At 34.5% G+C, this 27,614-nt stretch overlaps 5 protein-coding genes across 6 annotated transcripts; 3 read left to right on the top strand and 2 right to left on the bottom strand.

Annotated features, from left to right (window-relative positions):
- Positions 1-1,389: 1,389 nt before the first annotated feature.
- LOC105138565 (Transducin/WD40 repeat-like superfamily protein) lies at positions 1,390-4,888 on the bottom strand. The gene is made up of 4 exons (XM_011044686.1): positions 4,739-4,888; positions 4,147-4,674; positions 2,306-2,596; positions 1,390-1,660 (listed from the first exon to the last, which is right to left on the bottom strand). The coding sequence occupies exons 1-4, from the start codon at positions 4,865-4,867 to the stop codon at positions 1,595-1,597; spliced, it is 1,014 nt and encodes a 337-aa protein (XP_011042988.1). The 5' UTR covers positions 4,868-4,888; the 3' UTR covers positions 1,390-1,594.
- Positions 4,889-5,892: 1,004 nt separating this feature from the next.
- Positions 5,893-9,951, top strand: LOC105138561 (Formyl transferase). The gene is made up of 6 exons (XM_011044682.1): positions 5,893-6,669; positions 7,167-7,278; positions 8,410-8,586; positions 8,791-8,917; positions 9,307-9,446; positions 9,573-9,951. The coding sequence occupies exons 1-5, from the start codon at positions 6,291-6,293 to the stop codon at positions 9,418-9,420; spliced, it is 909 nt and encodes a 302-aa protein (XP_011042984.1). The 5' UTR covers positions 5,893-6,290; the 3' UTR covers positions 9,421-9,446; positions 9,573-9,951.
- Positions 9,952-11,546: 1,595 nt separating this feature from the next.
- On the top strand, positions 11,547-12,651 carry LOC105138562 (gamma-interferon-inducible lysosomal thiol reductase-like). Of its 2 annotated transcripts, none has more exons than XR_844802.1 (4): positions 11,547-11,561; positions 11,782-11,934; positions 12,173-12,265; positions 12,357-12,651. XR_844802.1 is itself a non-coding variant. In XM_011044683.1 (4 exons), the coding sequence occupies exons 2-4, from the start codon at positions 11,776-11,778 to the stop codon at positions 12,543-12,545; spliced, it is 441 nt and encodes a 146-aa protein (XP_011042985.1). In that variant the 5' UTR covers positions 11,609-11,656; positions 11,729-11,775; the 3' UTR covers positions 12,546-12,651. The 2 variants fall into 2 exon arrangements, 1 of the variants encoding a protein (XP_011042985.1); XM_011044683.1 differs by lacking the exon at positions 11,547-11,561 and adding an exon at positions 11,609-11,656 and having other exon boundaries at positions 11,729-11,934.
- Positions 12,652-15,735: 3,084 nt separating this feature from the next.
- On the top strand, positions 15,736-17,523 carry LOC105138563 (uncharacterized). Its single transcript, XM_011044684.1, has 3 exons — positions 15,736-16,595; positions 16,675-17,217; positions 17,321-17,523. The coding sequence occupies exons 1-3, from the start codon at positions 15,777-15,779 to the stop codon at positions 17,423-17,425; spliced, it is 1,467 nt and encodes a 488-aa protein (XP_011042986.1). The 5' UTR covers positions 15,736-15,776; the 3' UTR covers positions 17,426-17,523.
- Positions 17,524-17,958: 435 nt separating this feature from the next.
- LOC105138564 (protein MEI2-like 1) lies at positions 17,959-26,383 on the bottom strand. Its single transcript, XM_011044685.1, is given in 15 exon segments — positions 17,959-18,616; positions 19,253-19,432; positions 19,576-19,644; positions 19,771-19,855; positions 20,340-20,991; positions 21,429-21,821; positions 21,921-22,003; positions 22,293-22,441; positions 22,534-22,650; positions 22,795-22,953; positions 23,060-23,466; positions 23,754-24,092; positions 24,689-24,734; positions 24,895-25,059; positions 26,212-26,383. Coding segments are annotated over 14 exon segments (2,961 nt in total). The 5' UTR covers positions 24,976-25,059; positions 26,212-26,383; the 3' UTR covers positions 17,959-18,415.
- Positions 26,384-27,614: the final 1,231 nt, after the last annotated feature.

Here is a 27,614-nt window from a genome sequence, read left to right as displayed (position 1 = left end):
ATAGAGCAAGTTTTATATTATTGTTAATATTAAAAATATTATTATTTTTATTATAATTAATATTATAAATGTAATGATTAATAATTTTTTTAAAAAATATTATTAATATTAAAAAATAACTATAGATTTGATTTGAGACATAAAATTAAATTTTTTTATTATTATCATTAATAAATTTGAAATAAAATATTATTATTAAAGAAAAATCATAAATTTAATTTAAAGAGATGAAAAACTATAAAAAATTAAAACAAGTTATTTATTATTGTTGTTATTGTTGTTGTTGGTTATAATAAAAACAAAGGATCATTCATCCAACAATTAAAAAAAAAAGACAAATGTCTTGAGAATTTTTTGTTTATTAAGATGAAATGTCATTTCTTTATATTCATTGCTGCCATTTATTGTTATATTTGCAGTAGTTCAAACATAACAACAAATTCTTTTTGCAGCTGCACTAGCACATTTTAGTGGATTTTCTCGGCCTCCTTCATCTCGTTTCTTTTTTTATTTTCTCTCATAACACTTCCTTGTACTTATATTAAATATGTATTTGATAATATTTAATCATTTTGAAATTAATATTTATATCTTTTAATTTCACACTTCATTTGTGTTATGTAGATAATTATATATAAGTTTTTCTTTCAAATTTATTATAGTATATAAAAATATTGATCCTTTCTTAATATTTTTCCCTTCATCCCTTGATCAAAAGTTTTATATCAATCGATTCTTTAATATTTAAATTTTTTTCTATTACTTATGGAAACCCCTCAAATAATATTTATACCTCAATTTTAAACCTATATTTTGATTATAGAATAAAACATTAAGTGCATTCGATTGTGCTAGAAATAAAAAAAAAAATAACTTAAATAAAATACACTAATAAATTAAATTTGTATTAAACTCGAATTCAAAAGAATATTAAATCCAAACTCAAAAATAATATTTGGGTAATTTATTGAGTAGAAAATGTTATTGCCCTACTATACCATAATTTTAATGGGGTAATTTATTGAGTAGAAAATGTTATTGCCCTACGATACCATAATTTTAATGTTTATCAATATAATGTGCTTTTTAGATTTTTTTTCTGATTGAAATAAAGTTTTTTATTATTACAATCATGTCAAATTAAATTTATCATAGTTTATTAAAAATTCAAAAAAAAATATAAAAAGCTATCATAGTTTATTAAAAATTCAAAAAAAATATATACAAAGCGAATTCTATATATATATATATTAATTTTTAATATTAGCTATGATAAAATTTTAAGTTAATGAATTAAATGCACCGTTAAAAGTATTTACGCTTTTCATTTTAGAAACTTTTAAATAGTGTTTTATATGGTCACGTCCTAAAAAAAATGAAGCATTGTAATGAAGAAATAGCCAGTCTATGGATCCCGACAAATACTAAGGGCATATGCAGAAATCCTTGGCAGCTGTCCTTAATGCTAGCAGCATAATGTTACCAACTTGATTAATTTCTGACAAGAACTTGTCTCACATCGTCCTCTATTTCTACACATTATAGGTTGTACTAGCATGCACCATGTTCTTTGTTCTGCATTTCATTAATGTTATCATTCTCCCTCTGCTGCATCGGGATCTTCCTTTAAACAGCTTGCTCCCATCTGCGGTCGTTTTAGCTGCAACAACATAATAAAACACCAATGAGTACAATTCTTGATTTACAAACACGGATAAATGAACTTGTTCTTCAATCAGAAAATTAATCACATGATTGTTTATTCCACCAAAAATCACTCTCATCAATCACTGCCAAATGATCGTATCATTTGGGGGTGGGGGTCTTCTAATCAAGGGAACTTCACCGCAAAGTCAGCACATGCTATTTTTTCAGGGCAGGTTTGGGATGCGGTGCTTCAAATGTTGGAAGATTGTTTGGAAATGTCCTGGGCTCCAACGGATTCCAGTTTTCCTATGGCTGGTTTTGCATAATCGCTTGTTAACAAATGTGGAATGTGAGTTGCAAATAACGACATATGACTGATGTTAGCTCTACACGTGCGCCCTCTTTGGTCAGACATGGTAGAACAATCAACACAACTCACGCGCACAGCCAATAGCTTGACGGAGAGGCGTGCCAATTACCATTACACTTCCCAAGTACATAAACATAGAATTAACTGATAAACTAAAGGAAAGAAACATGGTAGCCAAGAAAGTACATGAAAAATGAAAAGGAATGAACCAACAATTGGAGAAGACAGCAGAATGTGTTATTCAATTGATGAAGCAGAAAACATTTGCCAAGCAATCACAGTACTCACATTATGAGATGATCCAGCAAGACACGTCAGCCTTGATTTTGTGTTCGCCTCGGCCAATGGATTTGGCTTCTCTTTCATGGACATGCGAACATCCCAAACACGTATAACCCCATCAGATGATGCAGATGCCAATAAATATGGATCATCCACGGTGCTGTCATTCCTCATGAGCACAACAATACCTTTCACACGGGCAGAATGTGCATCATCAATGCAATATGCAACCTTCCCACTATTCACATCCCATGCTGTAATACTCCGATCCTCACCACCAGTGAACAGAAGTCCATTCTGTCAAAATTAGGGAAATTAAGCATAAAAATGAAAGATGGCAAAGATATGGTCATACCCAGAAAACGATGTGGGCTTGCATGGAAATACTGGTGTTCTAGATGTTCATCCATCTCCATTCCACAATTAGGAGTTTGCATATAGATGCCAAGCACATCCAGTTTTATGAGATGGGAGTCTAGCTACAAGTCTGAAAGCAATAATCCAACTTCATTTGGATAGAAGTAGAATGCTCTTCTTAGGTAGTTATGACAAGCAGATTAAATAAACTTAAGCATAATTCTAAAGCAGAATCTGATCAGCTGTTTGCATGCCCATGAATAACATATGGGAAAACTAGTTGTAAAGCAAAGAATGGAGTCTTGGAAGACCTACACTTCAGGGAAACCAAGCCCCTTTGAAATCATTAAATTGTAAAGCCATAAACAAATTGACATATAAGGATCTGAGAGATGAAGCATGATAAGTTGAGTATGCCATAAATTCTTACAGCAAATTTAATGTGATACAACTCTTGCCAAATGAAGGTGACATGTGCAAGCAAAAATTTATATCAACACTTTTAGTAAGAAGCTAGGAAGCTTAGTGGTAATATAGTTCAACATGAACAGTGAGTCTCAAACTTGCTGACAAGTTTAATGGGGAGGACTGATTAATAACAAGATCATTCTCTTCATAAGGACAATTCAAGAGGGTCAATCAAGCAACGAAGGTGAATTGAATCAATTAATGAAATCATTTAAGAGTAATAACAACAACTATATACACAACTAAAACATAAAATCATGGACAGGGACAGAAACCAAAATCAATCAAAATGAGAAATGCATTACATGTGCTCATCCTTCTTCAGCGCACACATTTAATAGTTTTCTTTGATATATATGCCAAGCACGTTGATTTTTGTGTGATGGAAGTTCAGAAACAAGTCTTATGTCAATTTTGAACTTCATTTAGAAAGAAGCAGAGGGATCTTCCTGGGATGGGTATGATAAGCAACTTAAATAACTCAAGACTGATCCTGAAATAGAATCAGACCATGTAGCTACCTAGATAACATATAGGAAAATAAATTGTAAGAGAAAGAATGTCAAGGTATAGAACGAATCGTTCTCTTTCTTAAAGATACCAAGCCCACTGACATAATTAATCAGCACAGCAATAATCAAAACCCTTTGTAAAGATGTTTTCAGAAATGAAGAGATGATAACTTGATTTGTATCCGACTTACAACAAATCAAACCTGAGTCAACAAATGGTGTTGCAAAATACAAACAAAAATCATTAGTATGAGTTTAGGAAGCTTAATAGTTACAGAGCTTATTTCCGTATGAGCGAATTCTCAATTCAACAAGAATTTTGCATGCCAAAACCAAGCTTAACAGGAAAGACTAACAAGCTATTCTCTTAGCATAAAGGATCATTGAACTGTGATAAATAACAATTCAAGAAAGAAACAAGTTTAATTAACAACAACAACAATGAGAATATTTAAGATCGTATCACAAAACAAAACAAAATCAAGCTACCACCGGCAACAAGAAACTAACCTCTCCAGGAGCAGCAGAAAGAACCCGTTTCTTACATTCAAATTCAGTCAACAATTTAGCATCTTCAGCCTCATGAACCCCAACTTTCTCCTCAGTAACCATAAAAAACTTCTCCCCACCCAAATCAAACTTCACCAAACTGGCCTCCTTCCCCAATCTACAATAAAAGCTTCTTCTCCCCCTCACCAAATTCAACATCGCCAAACACTCATCTCTTCCGACAGTAAGCGCCAACTTCCCAGACGGGTGCACCGAGAGGTCGTTGACGGCCTTCTTGTGGACCAAAACAGTCTTCAAGTGGACAAAAGGGTCAGTGTCAAAAATGCAAACGGAGCCATCAGCAGAGGCAGAGAGAAGGTTACGAGGGAAAGAGAGGGAAGGAGGGGTGAAGAAGGTGACAGAGGTGACGGAGGAGGTGTGTTGGTGGAGGGAGCCGAGGGAGGAAGCAGAAGGGAGGTCATAGAGGTGTATTGTGTCGTCAGCAGATCCAGAAGCGGCTGCGGGGCCGGCGGCGGCGGCGGAGGTGATGTGAGCGAGGTGAGATTGATAATCCAGAAGCGGCGGCGGGGCCGGCGGCGGCGGCGGACGTGATGTGAGCGAGGTGAGATTGATAGGAGAAAAGTGGGGTTAGCGTGAGGTTTTGAGAAGAAGGTTCGTGTTTTAAAGTTTTGAGTTTGAAACCCCATATGAATTTCTCGTAGGAGCCTGCTATTAGACTCATTGTTCTTCTGTTTGCTTGCTAGAGGGTTTGGTGATTCTGCCAAAACCCTACAAATACAACAAGACTGAAAATTAGGGTTTTTCCAGGCAAAGGGTCTCTCTTACGACATTAAAATTGTCATCAATATAGAGAAACTTACAACTAGAAAAATAGCTTCAACCTAAATCAACCTAAGAAATAGCGTTTAATTAAAAAAGAATTAAAATGCATAAGTGATTTATTTGCGGTTATGCATAAGTGCATGGTTTTTTAATTATAATAAAAATAAAATAATTATAACATAAATAATATTGTTTTTAATATTAATATTTTTAATAATAAAAAAATAATTCTATTTTTAACTATTGTTTTTAATATTAATATTTTTAATAAAAAAATAATAATATATTTAATATTAATAATTTTATTCATAATAAAAATAAAAATAATTATAGCAAAAATAATTTTTTTAATATTAATAATATTTTAATTTTTTTTAATTATTTTATTAATAATATTAATTATAATAAAAATAATAATATTTATACAAATAATAATATTTTTAATATTTACATTATTAATTATAATAAAAATAATTATATTAAGAGTTTCCATGATGAAGTTTTTATATTAATAGTAGTGTTATAATAATATTTGTAATATAAATAATACTATTTTTATCTGAATATTTTAAATTATAAAAAAATTATTTATAATATATATATTATTATATTAATACATATGATTAGGCGTGGATTCGAACATACCTAATATTTACATAGCGTTATAATAATATTTGTAATATAAATAATATTATTTTTATCTGAATACTTTAAATTATAAAAAAATTATTTATAATCTAATTATTATATGAATACATATGATTAGGCGTGGATTCGACCATACCTAATATTTACATGGGGTGAATGCCAGGTGGCGCTTGAGTCTGGTCCTCACATTGGATCGTCCAACCGCTATGTCATGATGGGTTTTCCAAGCAGCACGTGGCATTGGAGCTACCCAAGCTATTCAAGCGTAGTGTTGTGGCAGCCGAATCCAATCAGGTCTTCGCCCTGATCAAGCGCCTTATGATATTGTGGCTGCCGAATCCAAGGAGTCCTTCGGCGGAGACCCTAGCAACTCGTGGTATTGTAGCTGCCAAATCCAATCAGGCCTGTTGCCAAGACTCAGATGTAATGTTGTGGCGCTTGGGTCTGCAGTGCCCGTTAATTGACGGACCCCCCCCGCCGCGCTTAGGGGTAATATTGAAATATACAGAAAAATGTAGTAGCTGTGTAAGAAATAAGAAGTGAAGTTTACCCTATGGTAACAAGTTCCACTGTCATGTCCAAACTCCTGTCGAAATAGCCGCTTAAGGTCCTCTGTCTCCTCTACGATCTTTCTTCTTTCTCCCTTCAAGGTTTTTTCTTTATAATCTGTTACAATGGAAGCTCAAAATTTGCTTTCTGGGTTTTTCCCAAACTACAAGATTCCATTAACCTGGACCTCTAAAAAACCCTTCTCTTCTTCTTTACCATCGAACCCTTCTTTTCACTCTTTGCTTCAATCCCACAATTGCGTATCCTTCAAAACACACCATTCACCATGCTTTAAAGGGTCTTTGAAGAAGATATTTTTTTGTGTAAATGCTTCAGAAAATGCTGTTCTTGAAGAGAAAGATTACAAGAGGCCCCGGGTTGTTAAAAGGAAGAAGCTAGCTGTTTTCGTCTCTGGTGGTGGTTCAAACTTTAAGTCTATTCATGATGCTTGCTTCGAGGGGTTAGTTCATGGAGATATTGTTGTTTTGGTTACGAATAAACCTGGTATGTTTTTCCTTTTATTTTCTTTATAATCTTTTTATGTGCCTCAACTGGCCACCTTGCTGGTAAAGTCACTGTCTTTCTTTTGATGTGTTTTTGGGTGTTCTCGGTTTTGTTGCCCAAGTTCCGTGTTTGTGTTTGTAATTTGGTGCCCCTTACACGTGATTGATTAGTAGTGAGAGTGTTTATTGATTGTGGCTTTCGTTTGGTTTTTTTTTTTCCTGGTTTTTAAGCACTCCATGAGATGATTAGTGTAACTTGCTTACTCTTTAGATTGTTAAGAAGAATCTTTTGATCAGAATTTGAGGCATTCTACAATTTGTTATTTGTATCTTTCCCTTAAGGAGCTAGATATGTGTTACAAGCTAAAAAAAAAGGAGCTAGATATGTGTTACAAGCTAAAAGACAACGTAAAAAATTGTTGTTTGGAGATGTAATGCTTGAATTTTGTGTGGCATTTGCATAAGACTTCATATGTGTTCCTTCTATTTATCTCACAGATTGTGGAGGTGCAGAGTATGCAAAAAATAAGGAAATCCCTGTTGTTCTGTTTCCTCGAACAAAAGATGCTGCTGATGGGTTATCTCCTAGTGACCTTGTTGCAGCTCTTAGGTTGGGCTTGCTAACTTGTATAATTTATCTTTCTTACTTTTGTTGGCATTTGTGAATCTAGAATTACTATTTATGCTTTGTTAACTAGTGAGATGGTTCCCTCACACACATATTTTACCTTCATTCAAGCTCTAGTCTCCTGATTAATCCTTCTAGATTTTCAGACTTGCAGCCATTATATAAAGAGTAGTTATGTGGAAATAAGTGCTGGGAATTTCTAGCTTGTAGGCTATCCATGATTGATTAGAGATATGTTGTAAGAATTATGGTCACTTGATAATGTAACCAAAGGCTCCTCTTTTGCCTTTCATTCCCTCTTAACCTGAATCATCTTATAGTGTTTAAGCATATGCAAGTGCTTGAGTTATTGTGTTCTTGGGGCGATTGTTAATGGTGTCGCTGACCCATCTGTTATGGAGTCTGAGGTTCCTGTTTTAGCTAGTAATTTTGGATGCTCTCAACCCAGTATTGTCTGTGCAGTATGCTTTAGATATTAGAATTAATGGAAAAAAGAACACAAATTCTTTAAATTTTAAAGAAATTTGCTCAGTGGTCCAAATTTTATTGAGGAAATATAACTCTTGAGGTTTTATATAATGAAATTATACGATTCAGTACGGCCGCCTCCAGCTATCTTGCCAACTTAATGAAGTAACTTAAATGGAGTTGAACAAATTGCATAGGCAATTAACAAGTTTCATTTTCTCTTCATTGTGGTATTGACATTGTATGTCATAGTTATGTCCTGCACATAGGCCTCAGAAATTTGAAAGAATGAGAGAAAAATGTACATGAATCATACACTCCATATAATCTACAATACAGCCATGAAACTTTTTTCCAGTGTTTCCCATGTCATTCTAGCATAATTCTGGAACGATGTTATACTAACTGGAAATTATATGTTCTTTTACCTTTCCCTGAGAAAACAGAAAAAGAAAAGGAAAAAGAAAAATAGAAGAGGAAGAAGGAGAAGAAAGAAATATTTAGTGTTTGAGAAATGTGCTTCTGAAATTTTTCAAATTGCATACAGATAGATCTAGTGCAATTTCTATGTAGACAAACAAAACTAAAAAAAGGGTAATGATTACTAAAATATGCATATAATGTTTAATGCATTTTCTTAATCAGGAGTCTTGAGGTTGACTTTATTCTTCTGGCTGGATATCTCAAACTTATACCAGCTGAGTTGATCCGAGCATATCCCCGATCCATATTGAACATCCATCCATCACTGCTTCCAGCTTTTGGTGGCAAAGGTTATTATGGTATGAAGGTGCATAAAGCGGTCATTGCTTCAGGAGCCAGGTAATTACATATCATGGTGTTACATGTTTCGCTATCTCTACGCAAAATCATGAATTTTTTTGGAAAATGTAACCAAAATTTATGTCCTATTTGCGCTCCCCCCCCCCAAAAAAAAAAAAAAAAAAAAAACAAACAAACAAACAAAAAAAAAAGTTATTGTAAGTGTTCTGAACAAGTGTCCTTGTGCCCTTTTTGCCTGGTTAGATACTCAGGGCCAACCATCCACTTTGTTGATGAGCATTATGACACAGGGCGTATCCTGGCTCAAAGAGTTGTACCTGTGCTTGCAAATGACACTGCAGAGGAGCTAGCTGCAAGGGTACTCCATGAGGTAATGAAGCAGTATTCTTTTTCTTTTTCTTTTTTTCTCTGGACAAACACATTTTAATTTATTCTTGCCGTCAAATTGATTTCTTTTACAGTTTATGATGTCCTCATCAGTTTATCCAGATGATTATCATAAATATTGAACCTATATTAGTGCATTAGTCAATTTGTTTGATTTGAGGACGGTTGTCAAACTTGTTCTTGATAGCTTCACAAGATGATGTTATTCAATGATGAAACTGTTATTTTCTTGGAGATGTTCATCCAGGAATTACTATACAAGAACCTACTATTGGATGACTAGGGTATTTTGAACTTACTATTTAGTGTATTATAAGATTGCATTTTGGCTTCAAATTTATTTAGTAATCTTCCTTTGCTTTTCAATAATAGGAGCATCAGTTATATGTGGAGGTAACAGCTGCATTATGTGAAGAACGTTTAATTTGGAGGGAAGATGGTGTCCCTCTCATCCAAAATAGGGGAAACCCCAATGAATACAGCTAACATAATCAAATATGTTCCGCTTATAGGTAAGGTCTTGACTGAAACCTGAATTCTCTCTCGACCAACCTATTTAAACAATTCTATGCCTTCATAACATGTATTGCTTGGTAGCAATCAGCTCACCTAACTATTGATTTCCTATTCATTTGCAGGTTGTATCCTGTTGAAGCGTGTGACATACATGCAGATATTTTGACAACAGCATGATAGGGGATGTACTTTCTAACTAAGGTTGTCTTGACACCCTAGATTGCATAGAAAATGATGTTCATTTCCTAGCGTTTCCAAGCTTTGCCTAAAGCGTACATGGTTTATAAAAATCTATCTCTTCATAAAAATGATATTTTGACAACAGCCAAATGGTTTTGCTTTATGGGTGTGATGTCAAATCTGATGTAAGTATGTATGTTCCAGTTCTTTCAATGGTCGAGAGTTTTTTGACTCTGGGCAGTCTAGACACTTGAGCTACATGGCCTTGGCTAACATCTTAAAAAAGTTACTTAAAATAGATCTATTTTTATAGCTTTCGGAGATCAGCTCTCTCGATGTATAGAATCTGCATGTGCTTTGGAATGTTGAGCAGTAACTTTGGCACCTATATTTCTCAAGTTCATTTAATTGAATAAAAAGAAAGTAACAAATGACTGGAAAAGCGGCTTAGGAGCTGGCGTCTGGGTTGGTGTAGGGCAATTGGTATGCCATCAATGCATAAGCCATAAAGAATGGTGCCAGGAGTATTTCTTGTTGTGGATTTTGGAAGAGCTTCTGATTGCCACTCCAATGTGGGTATTGTTTTGGTGACAACCATTTTCTAACACTGCAAGAGGGTAGGTATCTGATTATTAATGGAATGCCTATAAGTTCACCATGGTTCATGGCTCTTTCTCACTACACTGTCAACTGTTGATCAATGGCCATGGTGATACTGTGTTTTCTGACTTGTAACAAAGTTTCTGAGCTGTCTAACGATGTTTTTGAAATCTGTCTGATTGGCTGAAGTTTACCAAGTGCTAGCAACGGAAGCAACCAGCCAACTACTAATCATCCTAACCAATATGAGTAACGGCATGAGTTTTTTCTTGGAATCACTCTTCTTTCACCCCACAAGTCAGCCTTATATCACCCTACTCGTGTATAACAGAAACTGGTCGTTAACAGCTCAAAGCAGGATGAACGGCTGTTTTCTGGTCTCTAAAATTATCTCCCATGGCAAAAGTTCAAAAGAACCCTGGCATCCTCTGCCCTAAATCGTTTCCTAACTGGGATTGACAGGAGAGTAAACTATTGTAGCAAGCTTATGGAGACTCGAAGGACTTCACCTTTTCAATCTCTAAGCTGGGTCGAATCATTAAGAATGAGTTGCACATGCCAAAAACTCATTGCATGAGATCACTGTCATGGCATTAATGCCGGCCACTGAACGCAAAAGGGTACACACTTAAATGTTGATCACTTGCACGATATTCCACCACGATGAAATTCCACCGTGATTTCATCGGGTGATTTGGTAGGCTCTTGCTCTTGCCATAACTGTGACGATTAGGGTGGTCAGTGGCCAAAGTTTATGCTGGCTTTAGTCTCATGTTAAATATAAAAGACGAGTGTATTTGGCTGAAGAGACTGAGAAAAAACCATAATATAAATCTATTTTTATAATAATTTTAAAATAAATTCATATTTTCTTAAAATTAAAAATATAAAAAAGCATGCCACTTCTATCTCCAGTATTTATGTTTAATTAACTTCATTTCAAGCTTATGCTTCAATAAATCAGGCCCATTTGAAGTGTATATCAGTCTTTCAGGTGAACATGTTCTTGAGTAGACAAACCACATTTGAACTGTTAAAAAGGAAAAATGTCAGATGGGATTCAACTACTACTCGCAGAGCATTAATGGTAGGGCATTTGGTGTCACATTATCTGACTGGGACAAATATTTCTCATCACCATGCTATTCTAGACTCCAACAATACCATTGAGTGTCAGGTTGCGATTTGCTATCAAAAAGAGATGGGCTCTTCTCCATTACTCTCTTTCCTTGTTCTCACCACTCTGATGTTCTTGTTCGTCACCCTTTCCCATTCTTCAGAGTACGATGTTGCTCAAGAACCAGCGCCTCCTGTTACTCTGGACTGATTTGGTAAACCTGCTCTCTCAGATAAATACTCTCTGATAAATACTCAACTGTGAACAGAAATAAACATGGTGGAAAAACAAGCATTTATTGTAATTTAGATGACACAATTCAGCCACAGAATGAAATTGATCTTCAGTAAATTACTATGCAGAAGAAGCACTTTAATTTAGATGATACAATTCAGCCACAGAATGAAATTGATCTTCAGTAAATTACTATGCAGAAGAAGCACTTCAATTTCATCAAGTGTGTCGAAAAGCAATATAAAGCTCCTGATAGAAATGGAGCAGAAGAATCCTGGGAAGTATGTTCTGGTAAATTGAGACTGTCTGCACAATCCATTAAGAAATGCTATGACAGTGGACATGGAAAAAAGGTTTGGTTCATCCACTAATCACATTTTATTTCATTAAAAATTTAATTAGACTTGTTTGCCTGGAATTCAGACAAGCCTAAAGGTAGGCGATTCAAATTATCAAGAGGGTGGTGCACAGTTTGAGATGCAAAGTTACTTGCTATGGTTCTTGGCTTCTTTAAGCACTTCTTCCTGTCGTGTATAATGAAGCATACTGCATTCCAAGTTTAAATGATGTTTCAAGTAAAAAAACATGCAGCTTGTCCTACAAAATGAAAAAGAAACAGATCATCTCAGACTGCCTCACGAATACGTGCCATGGGTGGTTGTAGATGATACACCTCTCCTCGGTGTCAGTCTCAACCCTTCTACAATCTCTATTCCCCTCTGAACAATATCCTTGTTTGTGTTTATTTATTTATATATTTATTTTTTTAATGCAGGACTATGAAAGTTTCATTCACTATGTTTGCATGGCATACAAAGGCAAGTCTTTGCCCAAGACTTGCAGTTCACATCCCAACACCTCAATTAACAAGGACACCTCACTCCAATCAGTCTGTCATGCAAGTGAAGAGAGGTCAGGTGACAGTTCAGGGAAGCACCAGATGAAGATGGAACCCCTTGCATGATTATTATACATGCATCCTTTTATTATAGAATATAATAAGGGGAGTATGTACCTATGGCTTTCAATTTTCCAGGCATGGTTCTTGCACAAGGAACTCCCCAGGTGGATTCCTGCAGTTCATAAACCATAGAGTGATGTAATTAGTGGTTCTGCAAGCATATAAATGAAAGGGAAAATGCATTTAATGAAGTTCCACTCCATGTGCTGTGATTTCGTAGCTTTCATCCAGAAAAATCATATCAACATTCTCCTTTTCTCCTTCTTTTGAGAAAAAAGTTGGCCTTTTTTGATAATGAATAGAATAGCAGGGAAACAAGGTTTATAAACTTTCACATCTCATTGCTGCAACAAAAGTGAACATACAAACACTAGAATGCAATGCCTCACAAGAGCACCATCACATCTGAAGGGACGAAAGCCAAATACATTCAACAAAAGAAGACCACCGCCTACAAAATAAGTGACCAAAGTATATCACAGAAAGACTCATTAAAACCAAGTAGAAGCACACAAGCCAGCTGAAGATATCCAAACATCTATTGCTTATTTATCATCTCCCAGATGCCCTGACATATTTCAAATGAACTTATCTTTGTCGGATCAAATTCAAATTTCTCAACAGCCTTGTTATCTCTATGCACAATATCTATAACCAATATTAAGGACAGTCAACCTTTCACGATTAGCAAACAGCATTGAACCTGAAAGAAAGGCACTCAATAGGAAGAAGGAATTTCAACACAACAAAAAAAACAAAACAAAAGGAAATCCATGTGAGTCGATTGTAATATAAAGGATACGGCCAGAGATTTTGGAGTGATCATCCAAGTCTGGAATGATATTAGTCACAGATGCATACATTGAAAGCATCCTCCTGCAAGCACAAACAAAAATGGGAGGCATTACTAGGTATCACACAGTCATCAACACCTCGTCTTTGCAATGCTTATTAAAAAACAAATGCACATTATAAGATTCAATATTCACAACTGGGATTGAACACAAAGACTTTAAAAGATTAAACAATCGAAATCAATCTTCTGAATTACCAGTTGATCAAGCTACTAATAACATATAATCATTTTGGGGACGCACAAAAGGATAACACAATCACAACTTTCTTACCGAACAGTTCAAGTAATCAATTTTTTATTTTTATTATTATTCTTATTAACTATAACTAAAATGGATGAATATTTCATTGTAACAGAATTTATCATAAATTGCATCGTTGTTTTGCACTGTAGTGTTTTTATGAATGCTTTCACTGTAAACTATGAGAGCTTTTATCATGTACTACACTATTTATTTATTGTAAAATTAACTATTATGTATTGTGAGTGAATTTACTATGAATTGTACTATTTTACATTATAATAACCTTGTTAGTGCTTTTATTGTAAATTGTGAGAGCTTTTACTATAGTTTACACTGTTTGGTAAGGGCATGTGTGAGGATACAACTAATAGTTCCAAGCGCCAGACTGGAGGCGCGCCCATTGGGGATGCAGATATTTGAACTAAAATGGATGAATATTTCATTGTAACAAAATTTATTATAAATTTCATCGTTTTGCACTGTAGTGTTTTTACGAGTACTTTCACTGTAAACTATAAGAGCTTTTATTAAGGATTGCACTGTTTATTTATTGTAAAGTTAACTATTATGTATTGTGAGTGAATTTACTATGAATTGTACTGTTTTACACTATAATAGCCTTGTTAGTGCTTTTATTGTAGATTGTGAGAGCTTTTGCTATAATTTACACCGTTTGGTAAGGACATGTGTGAGGCTACAACTAATAGTTCCAAGCGCTAGGCTGGAGGCGCGCCCATTTGGGGATGCAGATATTTGGCGCTTAGCTAAGAGGCCTGGGCACTAGGCATTCCACGCCCACTAGTCGTGCCCCCGGCTATAGCCACCCGGGGCACAGCCTACCCCACTTGGGGCGCTTAAGTTGTCTCCTATGTGCTGAGTAAACTAAACGCATATATGATACTTGGACTAGTACTTGTGTGAGAAATACTATTATTTTTATTATAATTAATAAAATAAGTAATAAATTTAAAAAAAAAATTATTATTAATATTGAAAACATATTACTTTATATTATACATTCTTATGATATTTTTTATAAAAATAAAAAGTGAGCCCGCCATACTATTTTTTTATAAAAATAAAAAGTGAGCCCGCTGCCATACAGTATTATTAAAAAATTTCAACAATTCTAAGTATTAATATAAAACTTATTATAATTTGTGTTGTAAATATTATTATTTTTCTTCTAATATAAAGTATTCATCTAAAAAATTTATATAAAAAAATATTATTATTTATGTTATAAATATTATTATTTTTCTTATAATTCAAAGTATTCATATCAAAATATTACTATTTGTGTTCTCAGTATTATTATTTTTTTATAATTCAATGTATTCATATCAAAGGTATTATTATTTTTATGATAATTCAAAGTTTTAGTATTATTATTTTTATGATAATTCAAATTTTTAATATAAAAAATATCATTATTTGTGTTATAAATATTCTTGAAATTAAAAATAGTATTATTTGTGTTATAAATATTATCATTTGTACTATAATCAAAAGTATTAAAATTAAAAATATTATATTTTATGTTATAAATATTATTATTTTTATAATAATAAATATTATTAATAAAATAATTACTAAATTCAAAATGAATTATTATTAATATTGAAAAACAACCATAAATTTAATTTAAAATATAAAATTAAAAATTATTATTATTATTATCATTATCATCATTATCATCATCATTGATAAATTTTAAAAAGTATTATCATTATAAAAATAAAAACTATATAGAAACATGTGATGTTTGGAATGTCTGTGTATCGACAAACCAATCGCACAGGTAACATTTGAGTTGACTGTTATTTGATGGGCCAACCTTAATATACACGTGACACGCCTAGACGGAACTATTCTTGAGTCCTGCTGCATAATCTTAAATAACCTTTGTCTTGTATATATAATTTTTTTATATATAAAATAAAAAATCTTACAGTGCAGGAGTGCATGCAACATAACTAGTATATCCCTGCAAAAAGTCCTATCCCTTTGGAATTGTGGTTAGATAACACTTCTTATCATCAAAAGATACCAACAGTCTCTAATGCACATAATTATCGTATAAATTATTATACACAGGATCTCTTCCTCTTCTCCAGAACCAAACCTAAATATCATGAAGTTCAGGCAAAAATACCAACTTGGTGATCTAAGACCTTCACCCAGGCCCTTCCATTGCTCTTTTCCAAGAGTAATTCTATGGCTTTGCTTCTCAATTTCTCTTCTCTGCAACCTTTATATCTTGAATTTACTAGATTATTCAATAACTCCTAACAACATTAAACACTTTAATAAACCTTACATCCTCAGCATCGAAGAACATAAGAAAGCAGAAAACACAAGTCTTCATCACCTAGTTTTTGGCATTGCTGGATCTTCTCATACATGGAGCGAGAGGCAAAAGTGTATTCAGTTATGGTGGAGACCTGATGAGATGAGGGGTGCAGTTTGGTTAGATCAGATAGTGAAAAATGGTGCAAACGATCATCTTTTGCCCCCGATAAAAATCTCCAGTAACACATCACCTTTCAAGTATGAAAATCCTATTGGCGACAGGTCTGCGTTACGGTTGACAAGGATAGTGTCAGAGACCTTGAAGCTAGGCATGAAGGATGTGAGGTGGTTTGTGATGGGAGACGATGATACACTATTTTTTCCTGATAATTTGGTTAAGGTCTTATCAAAGTACGACCATAATCAGTATTATTATATAGGGAGCACATCAGAGAGTCACAAGCAGAATATAGTCTACAATTATGGTATGGCTTATGGTGGTGGTGGTTTTGCTATAAGTTATCCTCTAGCAAAGGCTTTAGCAAGGATGCAAGATAGATGTATTGAGAGATATCCAGGTTTATATGGATCTGATGACAGGATTCATGCTTGCATGTCTGAGCTTGGTGTCCCTCTCACCAAGGAACGAGGGTTTCATCAGGTTAGTTAAATTTATTCGATTTGTTTTCTTCAAAATTAAAAGTTTAACAATCTATTTTTTTTGCATTTTTTCTTATCAGAACGATTTCTACGGCAACATATTTGGCATCCTTGCAGCTCATCCTATCACCCCTTTAGTCTCCCTCCACCACTACAATGTTACTAATGCAATATTTCCGCGCATGGATAAGTTAGAAGCCCTAGAAAAGCTAAGAGTTCCGGCCAAACTAGACTCTGCTGCACTCATGCAACAATCCATTTGCTACGACGCAGCACGAAATTGGACTGTATCGGTATCATGGGGCTATGCAGTTCAAATAATTCGGGGCATACTTCATCCACGAGAAATAGAAATGATAGCAAGGACATTTTACAGTTGGTATCAGACAGTTGAACGTGAAGGTTTCATATTCAACAACCGTCCCTATTACGAGCACGTATGTCAGAAGCCATTTGTGCATTTCTTTTCTAATGCAACGTACAACAGCAGTACAGATCAGACACTCAGTGAATACATCAGGCATGATCATCGGTACCCACGTTGTGATTGGAAAATGGCCGATCCTTTGCCAATAGCTCGAGTGGAGGTTCTAAAGAGACCCGACCCTTATGTATGGGATAGGGTAAGAAAATCTCTTTTAAACTACTTGTTTTATTTGCTTTTTTTAAGAAATATTAATGTGATAATGTTATAGTTTTTAATTTTTATGCGTGCGTGTTGAGTAGGCTCCTAGAAGAAACTGTTGCAGGATCTTACCCACGGAGAAAAATGACACACTGGTAGTCGATGTCGGAGAATGCAGAGAAGATGAATCCATTGAAGTACGGTGACGGAAATGGAATAGAGCCCATCTTTCTTCTCCCTTCAATGTGCCTTACGTAATTGATTATGTTTTCCTCCTATGACCATATATAGCATTAGATACGTTGATGATGGAAAATCTCGTGTGGCATAAGAGAAAAGGAGTTTGTTCATTCATGTAAGATATTTTGATTGAATTCACGACAACCTCAAAACTTATATAGCGTGTTTTTTCAACATTTGCCATAGAAGCAATACTCTTATGGGATTTATGTTCTTCTTCACTTTCCAGTTTCTCAATTTTAAATTGCTTTATCTAGCGTTAAATTGCTGAAAGGACCTATATATATAAAATTAATTTTGAATTGAAATTTGTACAGCTAAGGCTGCACCATGCTGCTTGAGATTATAGACCAAAATAAAGTTATGACCACAATTTCTTGTTCCAAGACTCTAAATTTGTTATCAAGTAAAGAGATCAACCTGGAATCAACAAGCATGCATACTTCTAGAGGATATCCAAGTTCCCCAGCAACATTCACGAAAAAGAAACAACAGCTGATTGAACGACAAATAAATAATATTAACAGCACTCCGAGCACAAAAAAAATTTCTACAATCGGGACATTAATGTGCGATGGCTCTCCTTTAGCAACCACATTTGGCCTAGAACAGTAACAGAACCACCAGGGAACCCCAAAAAATATGGGGAAAATGAAATTACGGAGGTCCAAAAATGAACAAAAACAGAGATAACTCCTCTGGTGCACAACCAGGGGTCTTCTGTACATGATTCGATTATCCAAAATTTGAAGCCTAGTTAAGCCACATTCTCTATAATCATAATTAGGCTAGATGGGAAAAATTTTGCGGAAACAACGAAAATTCTGAACCCACCTGATGCTGAAGATGCACTCTGGCATTCAGAACTTGGTCAAACGAGTCTCTATAGCCAAAAAGGGAGTTGTCACTAGTCAGGTCACCCCTAATCTACAGTGCTGGGGGGTGGATACGACGATTTACACCCGTACAGGGTTCAAGGTAGCATCTTGGCCAAAGAAAACCATATAATCAGAACCCGAGGGAGAGTGTATTCCATTTGAGGAGTCATCTTCATTTGCCAAAGTGGACAGGCTCCCGCTATGGTGGTTCTCCTCATTGCCAGTGGATTGAGGTTTACCCAACCTAGATCGAATATGAGTACCCATAGGGAATGGTTCCTGCAAAGAAAAAAAAAATAAAAAATAGAATGGTTTTAGCGTCCATAAAAACAAGTGAGACAATCAAGTTTTGAGAAGGCAAAATACCGAGTAACACCCAAAATAGTCCTCAAAAACCAATCCTCTTTCACAAATTTCAGTGTAATAATACGACTAGCCACAACTACTACTTAAAACTCATAATCCAGAGAGAAAAACTAAAAAAGCAAAATCCTAATCACCAAAAAACCACAGTTCCCAACAACTTCAACTTCGCTTATATTCTGATATTCTTTACTATTTTTTATTCTAATTATGATGTGGAATTAATCATCAAAAGAAGCTTCCAGACAACAACTGGATCAGGAGACAAGGCTGGAAGCTATTGATCCAAGATATACTTTCAGTTGATCAACTACTTTTTTTGCCTGTTTTTTGGGAAAAAGGAATAGCTCTACATTGGTTACTATCAGATGCAACTGGTAGAAAAGAGGTAACAAGATGTAAGCATTTAGTTATTAGCCCTTACTAAATCCTAAATGTAAAGATATCTCCATTTATAAAGATGTTTGAACCAGAGGCAGCATGATAGCATACAAAAAATCTCTACAATAATTAGACATTTTAACAAGCCAACTGAATGGCAAAATATCATACCGGATCACCAGCGTTCGGACCATCAGTATGAAAGAGTATAGGACGACAACGTTTATCCTCATTCATCAAGCTTGAATTCTGGAAATGCGCAATAAGAGCAGCTTTTCCCTGAATCCGAGCATATGCAAGAGATGCCACTTTTTCACTGTTGAACTTCTCCCACTTTTTACCATTGAACGCCTGTAAAGGACATGTTCAGCCTCAATTAGTTTCATCATTTCATATATATGAAGGGGAATTCATTTCATATATTTTAAGGGGAATTCATTTCATACCAATGAAAAACATAAATTACTATCATCCCACTCAAGCCAATAACATACCTTATGGAATGGAATGATCTGTTGAGGATCAATCATGTTGATGAATGCATAGCCCACATTGCATTTGTTCTGTCAAATCATGTTGTAAATCGGAATTAGAGCTTAAAAGCTATAAACAATAAACGATGTTACATACATGTACTGTGCAACCTAGTGTAAAATAGTAGAGCTTGTTCCAACAGAAAAATCACTTGCCTTGAAGTCAATTGGTAAGTAAATAAAATCATAGGTTCCTCGGCAGTGATCATCAATTGCAGCCAGAAGCATCTTTGAAGTATATCTACAAGAAACACCAAATAAAATCAGAAAATGAAAAAAAAATTAAGAGCAATGAACACAGAAAATGCACCCAAGGGATGAAAACACCTTGTGATTCAATAAGCAAACTTGACATGCTATGAATGTGAACATTACCTTGGTATGCAATAAAGTCCTGGTCTGCTAAATTGGTTGAATTAGATGGCCTAGACCAAAACGTCCTAATATTAAATTAGGTTGGTCAAGTGGGGGTGGTGTTTTAACAAGCTGTGAAATTGACAGCGGTTGCCAAGCAGAGAAATAGGAAGCTAACTCAAAATATTACTATCCAGCATGGATGGAAATCATGAAAGAACAAGCTATACATTGTAACTTTGTCACAGAGCTAGACAAGATAATAAACTTTAAACAGTTCAGAAAAACTTTAAGACATAATTTTGCAAAGAAAAATGAAGTTCAGATCATACAAGAAAAGGGTTGGAAGGGCTAGCAGGATTTTCACATACTTGTTTGGAATGTTCTTTATCATCAACGTGGTTCGGCTGTCTTCGCCATGCAATATGCAATCAATATCAAGTTCATATAGTTTCTTATCTGAATGGTTTGAATTAGATTCTATTCTACGATGTGAGAGATTCCGCACACGCTCATTAGGAGAACCAAATGAAGCTGGCATTGCAATCATTGAGTTCCTCCCGGGGAACATGTGGCACATCTGTGGAGAAGAGGGCAGGACGGTGCCTTTAGCCATGTCCATACAACTTCTACCAACATGGGAGAAAATGTTGTGGGAGGCAATTTCCACTGGATGTGGTGGAGAGCTACCAGGAAAACCCCCACTCCCAAGAGAACCCAAGTGAAAACTAGAAGTTTCAGGAGAATCCCCAGAAAATGTGTGCTGCCTCTCCCACAGAGAAGGATTAACAGCTGGCGCCGATCCAATGTGATGGGGTGCAGGTGCAGAGTTCAGCATAACTGCACGGCCTCTAGGAAATCCAGGCATGTGTGGGAGGTGATGAGCATGAACACCATTGACAAATGATGGTGAATTTGGCCAAATCATGCCACTTGAAGGATTTTGCTGGCCTGACTTGGAATTTTTCCAAACATAATGCTGCCCAGGAAGAGAACAGCTTCCAGCTCCAGGAAATCCAGAAACTAGCAAAATATTTCACACAAGAATGAAAATAACAACAATAATTGGTAGATTAAAAATTGAGGAAGATTTTAATAACAATGGTAAATTAAATTAACTTCTAAATAAAAAAGAATGAGAACCGGTTCATTTTGCACATAAACAAACAGTACATGCTGCTAAATGGGTTTTCTACAATAAAGATTTTATAACAGAGTTAGATGATCATAATTATTCAATATGTCTGAAGCACAACTAGATCTGTTCTTCTCGTATTATTATCTATGCATCAAACATTTTAATTTGTAACTTTTTTAGAAAGTCCAAGGTCAACTTCTAGATCAGGAATCTAAATTCTCTCATCATATAAAAAAGGTTGCTGATTTTCAAACCTCTTATCAAAAAGATAAACATGAAAAAGACAGTATAAATGGATTGGAGGATGATCATCTGCACTTACTCCCTCCAATAAGCTCCATCAGGTGCCCATCTGACCCTACTCCTCGAATGTGCAAGCTGTTGGTTCCTTCTGCCACTTTGGAAGTGAAACTGCTGGGCATGTCTCTGATAGTGCCTGGAGAGTTGTATGAAATAGTATTGGCTAAACTATCATGATACTCTGGCAAAGAATGAGGATGAATACTTGGAATACATTGGTTGCCAAACTTCATTTCACTAATGGAGATTTGTTTGGCAGCACTTGCTGTCACTGGAGATGGTAAGTTAATTGAAACACTAGAACTCCGATGAAGATCAGTGAAAGCACCCAGCTGTGATGGGATAGCAGAGTGTAAAACCTGAGTACATCTGTTTTCCATGTAGCTGGAGGCAGATACTCCAGGAGAAAATGTGGCTGTAAGACATGTTTTCAGAGGATTGGGGGGAATTTTCTTTTAAGAAACACAATTTAAGTTCATATAATCAAAACAAATTATGCCAAACAAAATCCTACCCAATGATCCAGACGACAAGTCTTTAAAAGGGCTTTGAAAAGGATGTGGTTCAGTTTGCTGATGCTCAGACTGTTTCATCAAGCTGCAAACAAAAATTTTAATAAATTATCTGCAGCATTGATTGAGATTAAGAGTCAGAAGATCGGTTGGTAATCTGCTAGCAGCATATTAAAGAAACTGAATCACCAATCCGAGTTAAAAAAGAAGATACAAGCAAAAAGTAAAAAAGAACATAAGGTAGCAAGCAATGTGGATTCCTCCTATTTTAAGGTCACATGATAAATGTTAGGTTCACAAAGCCCCATTCAAAGTTACTGTCAATCCTGACAGGGAACTATGCCATAGAAAAAATTTCATGAGAAGTGAAATACCTTCTAGTGCCCCCTGGGAGACTTGCTTCAACCTTGATCTGCTTGCCAGCAATGTCACTCCTATTTAGTGCAGAAAGGGCGGCATCTGCATCCCTAATGTCATAATACTCTATGAATTTATCATGATGCCTTTGTGGGGATTCACAGATCTGCAAACCACAGACAAATAAAGATATTTATTGGGAAATTCTTTATCTTTTATAAATGTAAAAACCAAAACAATACCCCTTAAACCAATTACCTCTTTAATTTCCCCATAAACACCAAATATTTGGTGAAGCTCATCAATTGAAACAGAGGAATCAAGGTTGAAGACCACTAGAGTGCCCTGGTTCATATCTTTCTCTGATGGATTGTCCTGATAGAATAGAAAGTAAGAAGAAAAAAACAGAAAAAAAAGGTCAAATGAACAGGTTGCATTCAAACATATACACACAAATCAGAAAAACAAAAATAATAATGTCCATAAATTCAAAATATAAATAGAATAACAATGACTCACTTTTGGAATTGAATAGTGAATGTCGAGTTTCCTACACCTCAATGGTTTATTTTGAAGTGCATTCATTGCATTTCGAGCTGCTCTTATATCATAATAAGAAACCATTACAAAGCCACGGTGCTTGCACGCTGTATAAAGAGTTCGGATATCTCCATATTGCTGACAGAACAAAAAAAAAAATGTTCGATAACTTGTAGGACAAACTGGATGGACTTGCCAGCACAAAAGCCAAATAAAGCACTGCATGATTTAGAATGATATACACCTCAAAAATAGCCTTCAATTCAGAATCTTCAACATTGCTATTGATGTTTCTGACAAAAAGAGTTCTAGAAGGATGTACAGCAACAGTTGAACCATTAGAGTCCCCTTGACCATTGGGAACTCCCCCAAGGAGACCTGAATTTCCTTGACCCCCTTCCCCTTCTAATTCCATGCCTCCACCACTGCTGAACAGGTCAAAATCTTCTAGATCATCCAAGTTATTGTTCTGAGCATCATGCCTCAACTCAGTAGTCACTCCAGAAAACATGTTATCTTCAGGAGGGAGGAGATTTCCAATAGTTTTCGCCTCAAGTTCTTCAAGAGATTCAAAGGGCTCTTCTTCCTCGTTGGAGGAAGTAATGGTTTTAGCAGGTTGATGAGAATGAATGTCATTTCCTGATAACCTCACTGCAAAATATGCACAGTACATTTTTTCAAAAATGGGGCAATTGGTAACATTAAATTTTTCAGATAGGGCCAGCTGCAGGAAGAAAAGAATCAACCAACAAAATGCATTGCTAGGAAAAAAAAGAAAAAGAGAGACACGTTCAAAGATTTATCAAGACAAAATTGAGTTAGCAATTTACATGTACAATCAATTGATGCTCTTTGTAATAACACATAATAAGATAACAAATAGCATAAGAGAACACAGGATAAAATACAGTTGACTGCGTGATGAAAAGGAAGCTTACACTTTCTGCTGAATATTTCAGAAAATGAGCTTGAGAAGAGACTGTTTTCCCCCTGGGCCGCACTGATACCAGCCCTACTTCTCCCCTTGCTATAAGATGCAGGTTGCAATGACAAACTTGACCAGGATTTTGGATGATGATCCATAGAACTCCATGCATGCTTGCTCATATTAGCTCCTTGTTCACTAATGAGTGACTTCTCTTTTTTATCTCTGTCTAGGATTGACTGTGATAACTCTGCATAATGCATTGATAGTGGCCCGCCTGATGAAAGTTTTTCCAGAGGTGAAGAACAAACACAGTTGCTGCTAGGAATAGGTATCTTTCCATCCATTTCAACTGATGGACAAAATTATACGACATTTAAAAATGGGAGATCCTCTAGGTAAATCCAGCAAGAAATAATATACTTCCTAGAGACTTCGTATGTTGATCCAGAACACAACCAGACATTCATTTGACAGATTTTAAAATATATGGCACTACGATATTGATTAAGAATTATTAGATACTAAAACAGGGACACTACACTTATTACATCCTTTATAAAAACTTGCACACGTGGTTTCAGAACACTGAAACAGGAACAGGAAAAAGATTGACAAAAGGATCTGAACTTCAGTGGACTAAGATTCCAATATACATATCACAATTGTCAGACAACAAACATGAACTGTAAACAGCCATAGATAGACCAGAAACACTTGCACAAAACTACTGATGATGGCACCACCTATATCAACGTGCTCAATCATTAACTCCATTTGGAGCACTCAAATTCTGTAATGAATTGACTTTCACACCAAAAAGGTCCAAGCTAAGCTATGTCAGCTGCATTCCACTACAAATAGCCAATTCCATCAGAGAAGGCTTTTAAGCAACTCTAATTAGCAGATTTAAATAGTTCGAAGGGTAAATAATTAAATGGCACCAACCTTGCTGATCAGGCATTGTGTTCGGATTCCAAAACCCAATTTGTCTCTGTCCAATAAAAGTCGCAAGCAAATTACTTAAATAACAAACAAAAATTAAATCACAGTACTGCTTCTTCCGGCACATAAAGATAACCTAAGAGCATACGTAGATATAAAGCAATCTATATTACTTAAAAAAAGGTCACCGCATAAATCTTTGAACTTACCTCAGCAGGCAAATGAATGTCCTCGAATTAGTGAGAAGATGCAGTAGTACTACCCCTATGATCCATAACTTCAAACGGCATGGTGCAGCTTAAGACACCCAAAAACTCTAAACAAAAACCTCTCTTTACTATCGAAATTGTTGGCTCTGCTCATTGCTTGCCTTTCTATTATACAGAACCCAAAAAAGTCAATTTCTTGAAACACAACAAGCAACTGGGAGACTTTGATGTCCTTTAAATTGTTAATGAGAGAAAACAAAAACAGTGCAAACCCGCATCATTTTAAACTCTAAAAAAGTGTGAAAACAGTTATCAAAATTAAAGAAACATGAACCCATAAAGCAATTTCTTGTTCAATGACACAAAAAGGTTGGTGCTTTCTTGTTAAATTAGCAAACCCAAGAAAAAACAAAAAAAACCTACATGAAAATGACTCTTTTACAACCAGAAAAGACCATAAACATCAGTATAGTTGTATATTATTATCAAAGAGGGGGGAAACCCCACTTACCTACCAGCAACCACAACGTTAATGCAAATGCACCCCTTGATTTCTTAAACACAATAATAATTATATCTTCCAAATCACTTTTACTTCAGAAAAAAATAAAATAAAACCTCACACACACCTTAATGGCTTTATTAAAAAACAAGTTTTCCCACTTTTAGAAAACTCAAAGGCAGAAAGGAAATGTAACAGATCAAGCAAAAAGAAAAAAAAAATAGCAAGCAAGTTGCAGTCTTGAAGGAGTTGTGATTTTACTTAAAATTAACCATTTTTAAACACATGGAATCAAAAGTTAAAACACAAAGGACCTAAAAAATAAGCTACCCAAATTTCCAATCTGACGAACCAAGAAGAACCAAAAAATAGCAAAATTCAAACTTCAAATCTGATTATAAATCTAAACCTCAAAATTTAAAAATTTTAAAAAAAAAAACAACTTTTAAAACACAGTAATCACTGGGAAAAAAAAAAAGGTTGAATTTCGTAAGACCGGGATTTGACCTGGTCCAATAAAACAGAAAAAACTCACCTTTCCAAAAATAAAAAAATAAAAAAAAGCTAAATCACCTTCACCACCTCCAATTTCCCTCCCTCCCTCTCTCTCTCTCTCTCTCTGAAAATTGTGAGTTTTAAAAATACAAAAAGCAAACAGAAAAAAATATACAAAATTAAGCATGCAGGATCAGAGAGGAGGAGGAGATGAAATTGAAATTTTGTTGCCTACAATGCAAGCTTCTTGAAATGTAAAGAGCGAGAGAGAATTACAAATTAAAGGCAATAAACAACAAGAAAAAAGAAAGAAGTTTTACTTTTTTTATGACATGATTCGGAAACCGGAAGTGAAAACCCCGGGGAGTTAGAAAGGAATTCCCGGAGCGATTTGTGTGTCCGGTGACACAGTGAGTTTGAGAGAGAGAGAGAGAGGAGGGGGTGCTGTGTTAGGCTGTTAGATGAGAGGGGTTTGGTTTGAAAAAGAGACAAAACAAAATAGAAATAGGCGCGGGTGTACGTGTAAGAGTCTAGCTGATAGTAAGCATTTTTTTCTTTTTTTATGTGTAAATAAAACGAAACGGATTTTTATTTCAAGAGTGCTTGTCAGGCGGCTTGTTTTCCTCATGATCATTTTATAATTTTTTCTATGTTTATTTATTATTAAAAAATAATTATTAAAATATATTAAGAAATGTTTGGTTTGGGTACATTGCACCTTTTATGTTTGAGGTTTGACCCCACCCCTTCTTCTTCTCTTTTTTGGGTTTTTCCAGTTATGCGTGTTATTCAATCATTTATTTCTTTTTATTTTGTGTTCGCGTTTATATCTCCAAGATGAATCTTTTTTCTTTTTTTTATTTTGTGTTCGAGTTTATATCTCCAAGAAGATGAAGGATAGCCTATTCATGTTATCTCAGAGAAGGTATGGATCTCTAGGCTTTTTTATTATTATCTGGGTGTGATGGAGTTAATTTAACTTAATTATTTTTATTAAAATTATATTATTTTGTTTTCTAAAAAAAATCATAAATACTAACCAATTAAGATTAGACTAGGTTTTCCTGAATTAAACATATCTATAATTATAGTTATTTTTAAAAGTATTTTTCATTTAAAAAAATATATCAATAATATTTTTAATTTTTAAAAAATTATTTTTAAAATCAGCATATTAAAATAATTTAAAAATATTAAAAATATATTAATCTAAAATAAAAAAATTAATAATATTTTTAAAATACAGTGTAAAACAATCTAAGGTTTGAAATTCAAGGGTTGAGTGAGGGTACTCAGATGGTGTCTTTTTACGTGACTGCGGTTGCGTTTTAATTAAAATGCTAAGGAAAAAAATTGATTTACGGTATATAGATTCCACACATTTTTTACGGTTGAAACACATGCTTCTTTTCATTCGTTGTATATGTTAATTGCACTGTTTAATAAACAGTGCAATTAACATGAACAGTGCAATTCACTACACTGTTGACATTGAATTGTACTGTTCACGTGAACATACAGTTTTTTTTTTAATTTTAATTTTATTAATGTTTTTCTAAGTGTTAATTTCATTAATATTTTTTTTTAATTTTATTAATATTTTTCTAAGTGTTAATTTTATTAATATTTTTTTAAGTTTTAATTTTATTAATATTTTTTTATTAATATTTTTGAATTTTATTAATATTTTTTTAAGTGTTAATTTTATTAATATTTAAAAAAA

Source organism: Populus euphratica, unplaced genomic scaffold, assembly GCF_000495115.2.
Source record: "Populus euphratica unplaced genomic scaffold, PopEup_1.0 scaffold79.1, whole genome shotgun sequence".
Lineage (NCBI taxonomy): Eukaryota > Viridiplantae > Streptophyta > Magnoliopsida > Malpighiales > Salicaceae > Populus > Populus euphratica.
This window is presented reverse-complemented; position numbering and strand designations above follow the sequence as displayed.

Coding starts and splice junctions, on each gene's coding strand:
- LOC105138563 (XM_011044684.1), top strand. CDS start 15,777: ATGAAGTTCAGGCAAAAATACCAACTTGGTGATCTAAGACCTTCACCC. Junction 16,596..16,674: donor AGGAACGAGGGTTTCATCAG/GTTAGTTAAATT, acceptor TTTTCTTATCAG/AACGATTTCTACGGCAACAT. Junction 17,218..17,320: donor ACCCTTATGTATGGGATAGG/GTAAGAAAATCT, acceptor CGTGTTGAGTAG/GCTCCTAGAAGAAACTGTTG.
- LOC105138561 (XM_011044682.1), top strand. CDS start 6,291: ATGGAAGCTCAAAATTTGCTTTCTGGGTTTTTCCCAAACTACAAGATT. Junction 6,670..7,166: donor TTTGGTTACGAATAAACCTG/GTATGTTTTTCC, acceptor TTTATCTCACAG/ATTGTGGAGGTGCAGAGTAT. Junction 8,918..9,306: donor CTGCAAGGGTACTCCATGAG/GTAATGAAGCAG, acceptor TTTCAATAATAG/GAGCATCAGTTATATGTGGA.
- LOC105138565 (XM_011044686.1), bottom strand. CDS start 4,867: ATGAGTCTAATAGCAGGCTCCTACGAGAAATTCATATGGGGTTTCAAA. Junction 4,675..4,738: donor ATCAATCTCACCTCGCTCAC/ATCACGTCCGCC, acceptor CACCTCGCTCAC/ATCACCTCCGCCGCCGCCGC. Junction 1,661..2,305: donor TTGCTGGATCATCTCATAAT/GTGAGTACTGTG, acceptor ATGTTGTTGCAG/CTAAAACGACCGCAGATGGG.
- LOC105138562 (XM_011044683.1), top strand. CDS start 11,776: ATGCAGAAGAAGCACTTCAATTTCATCAAGTGTGTCGAAAAGCAATAT. Junction 11,935..12,172: donor ACAGTGGACATGGAAAAAAG/GTTTGGTTCATC, acceptor AAAAACATGCAG/CTTGTCCTACAAAATGAAAA. Junction 12,266..12,356: donor ATGATACACCTCTCCTCGGT/GTCAGTCTCAAC, acceptor TTTTTAATGCAG/GACTATGAAAGTTTCATTCA.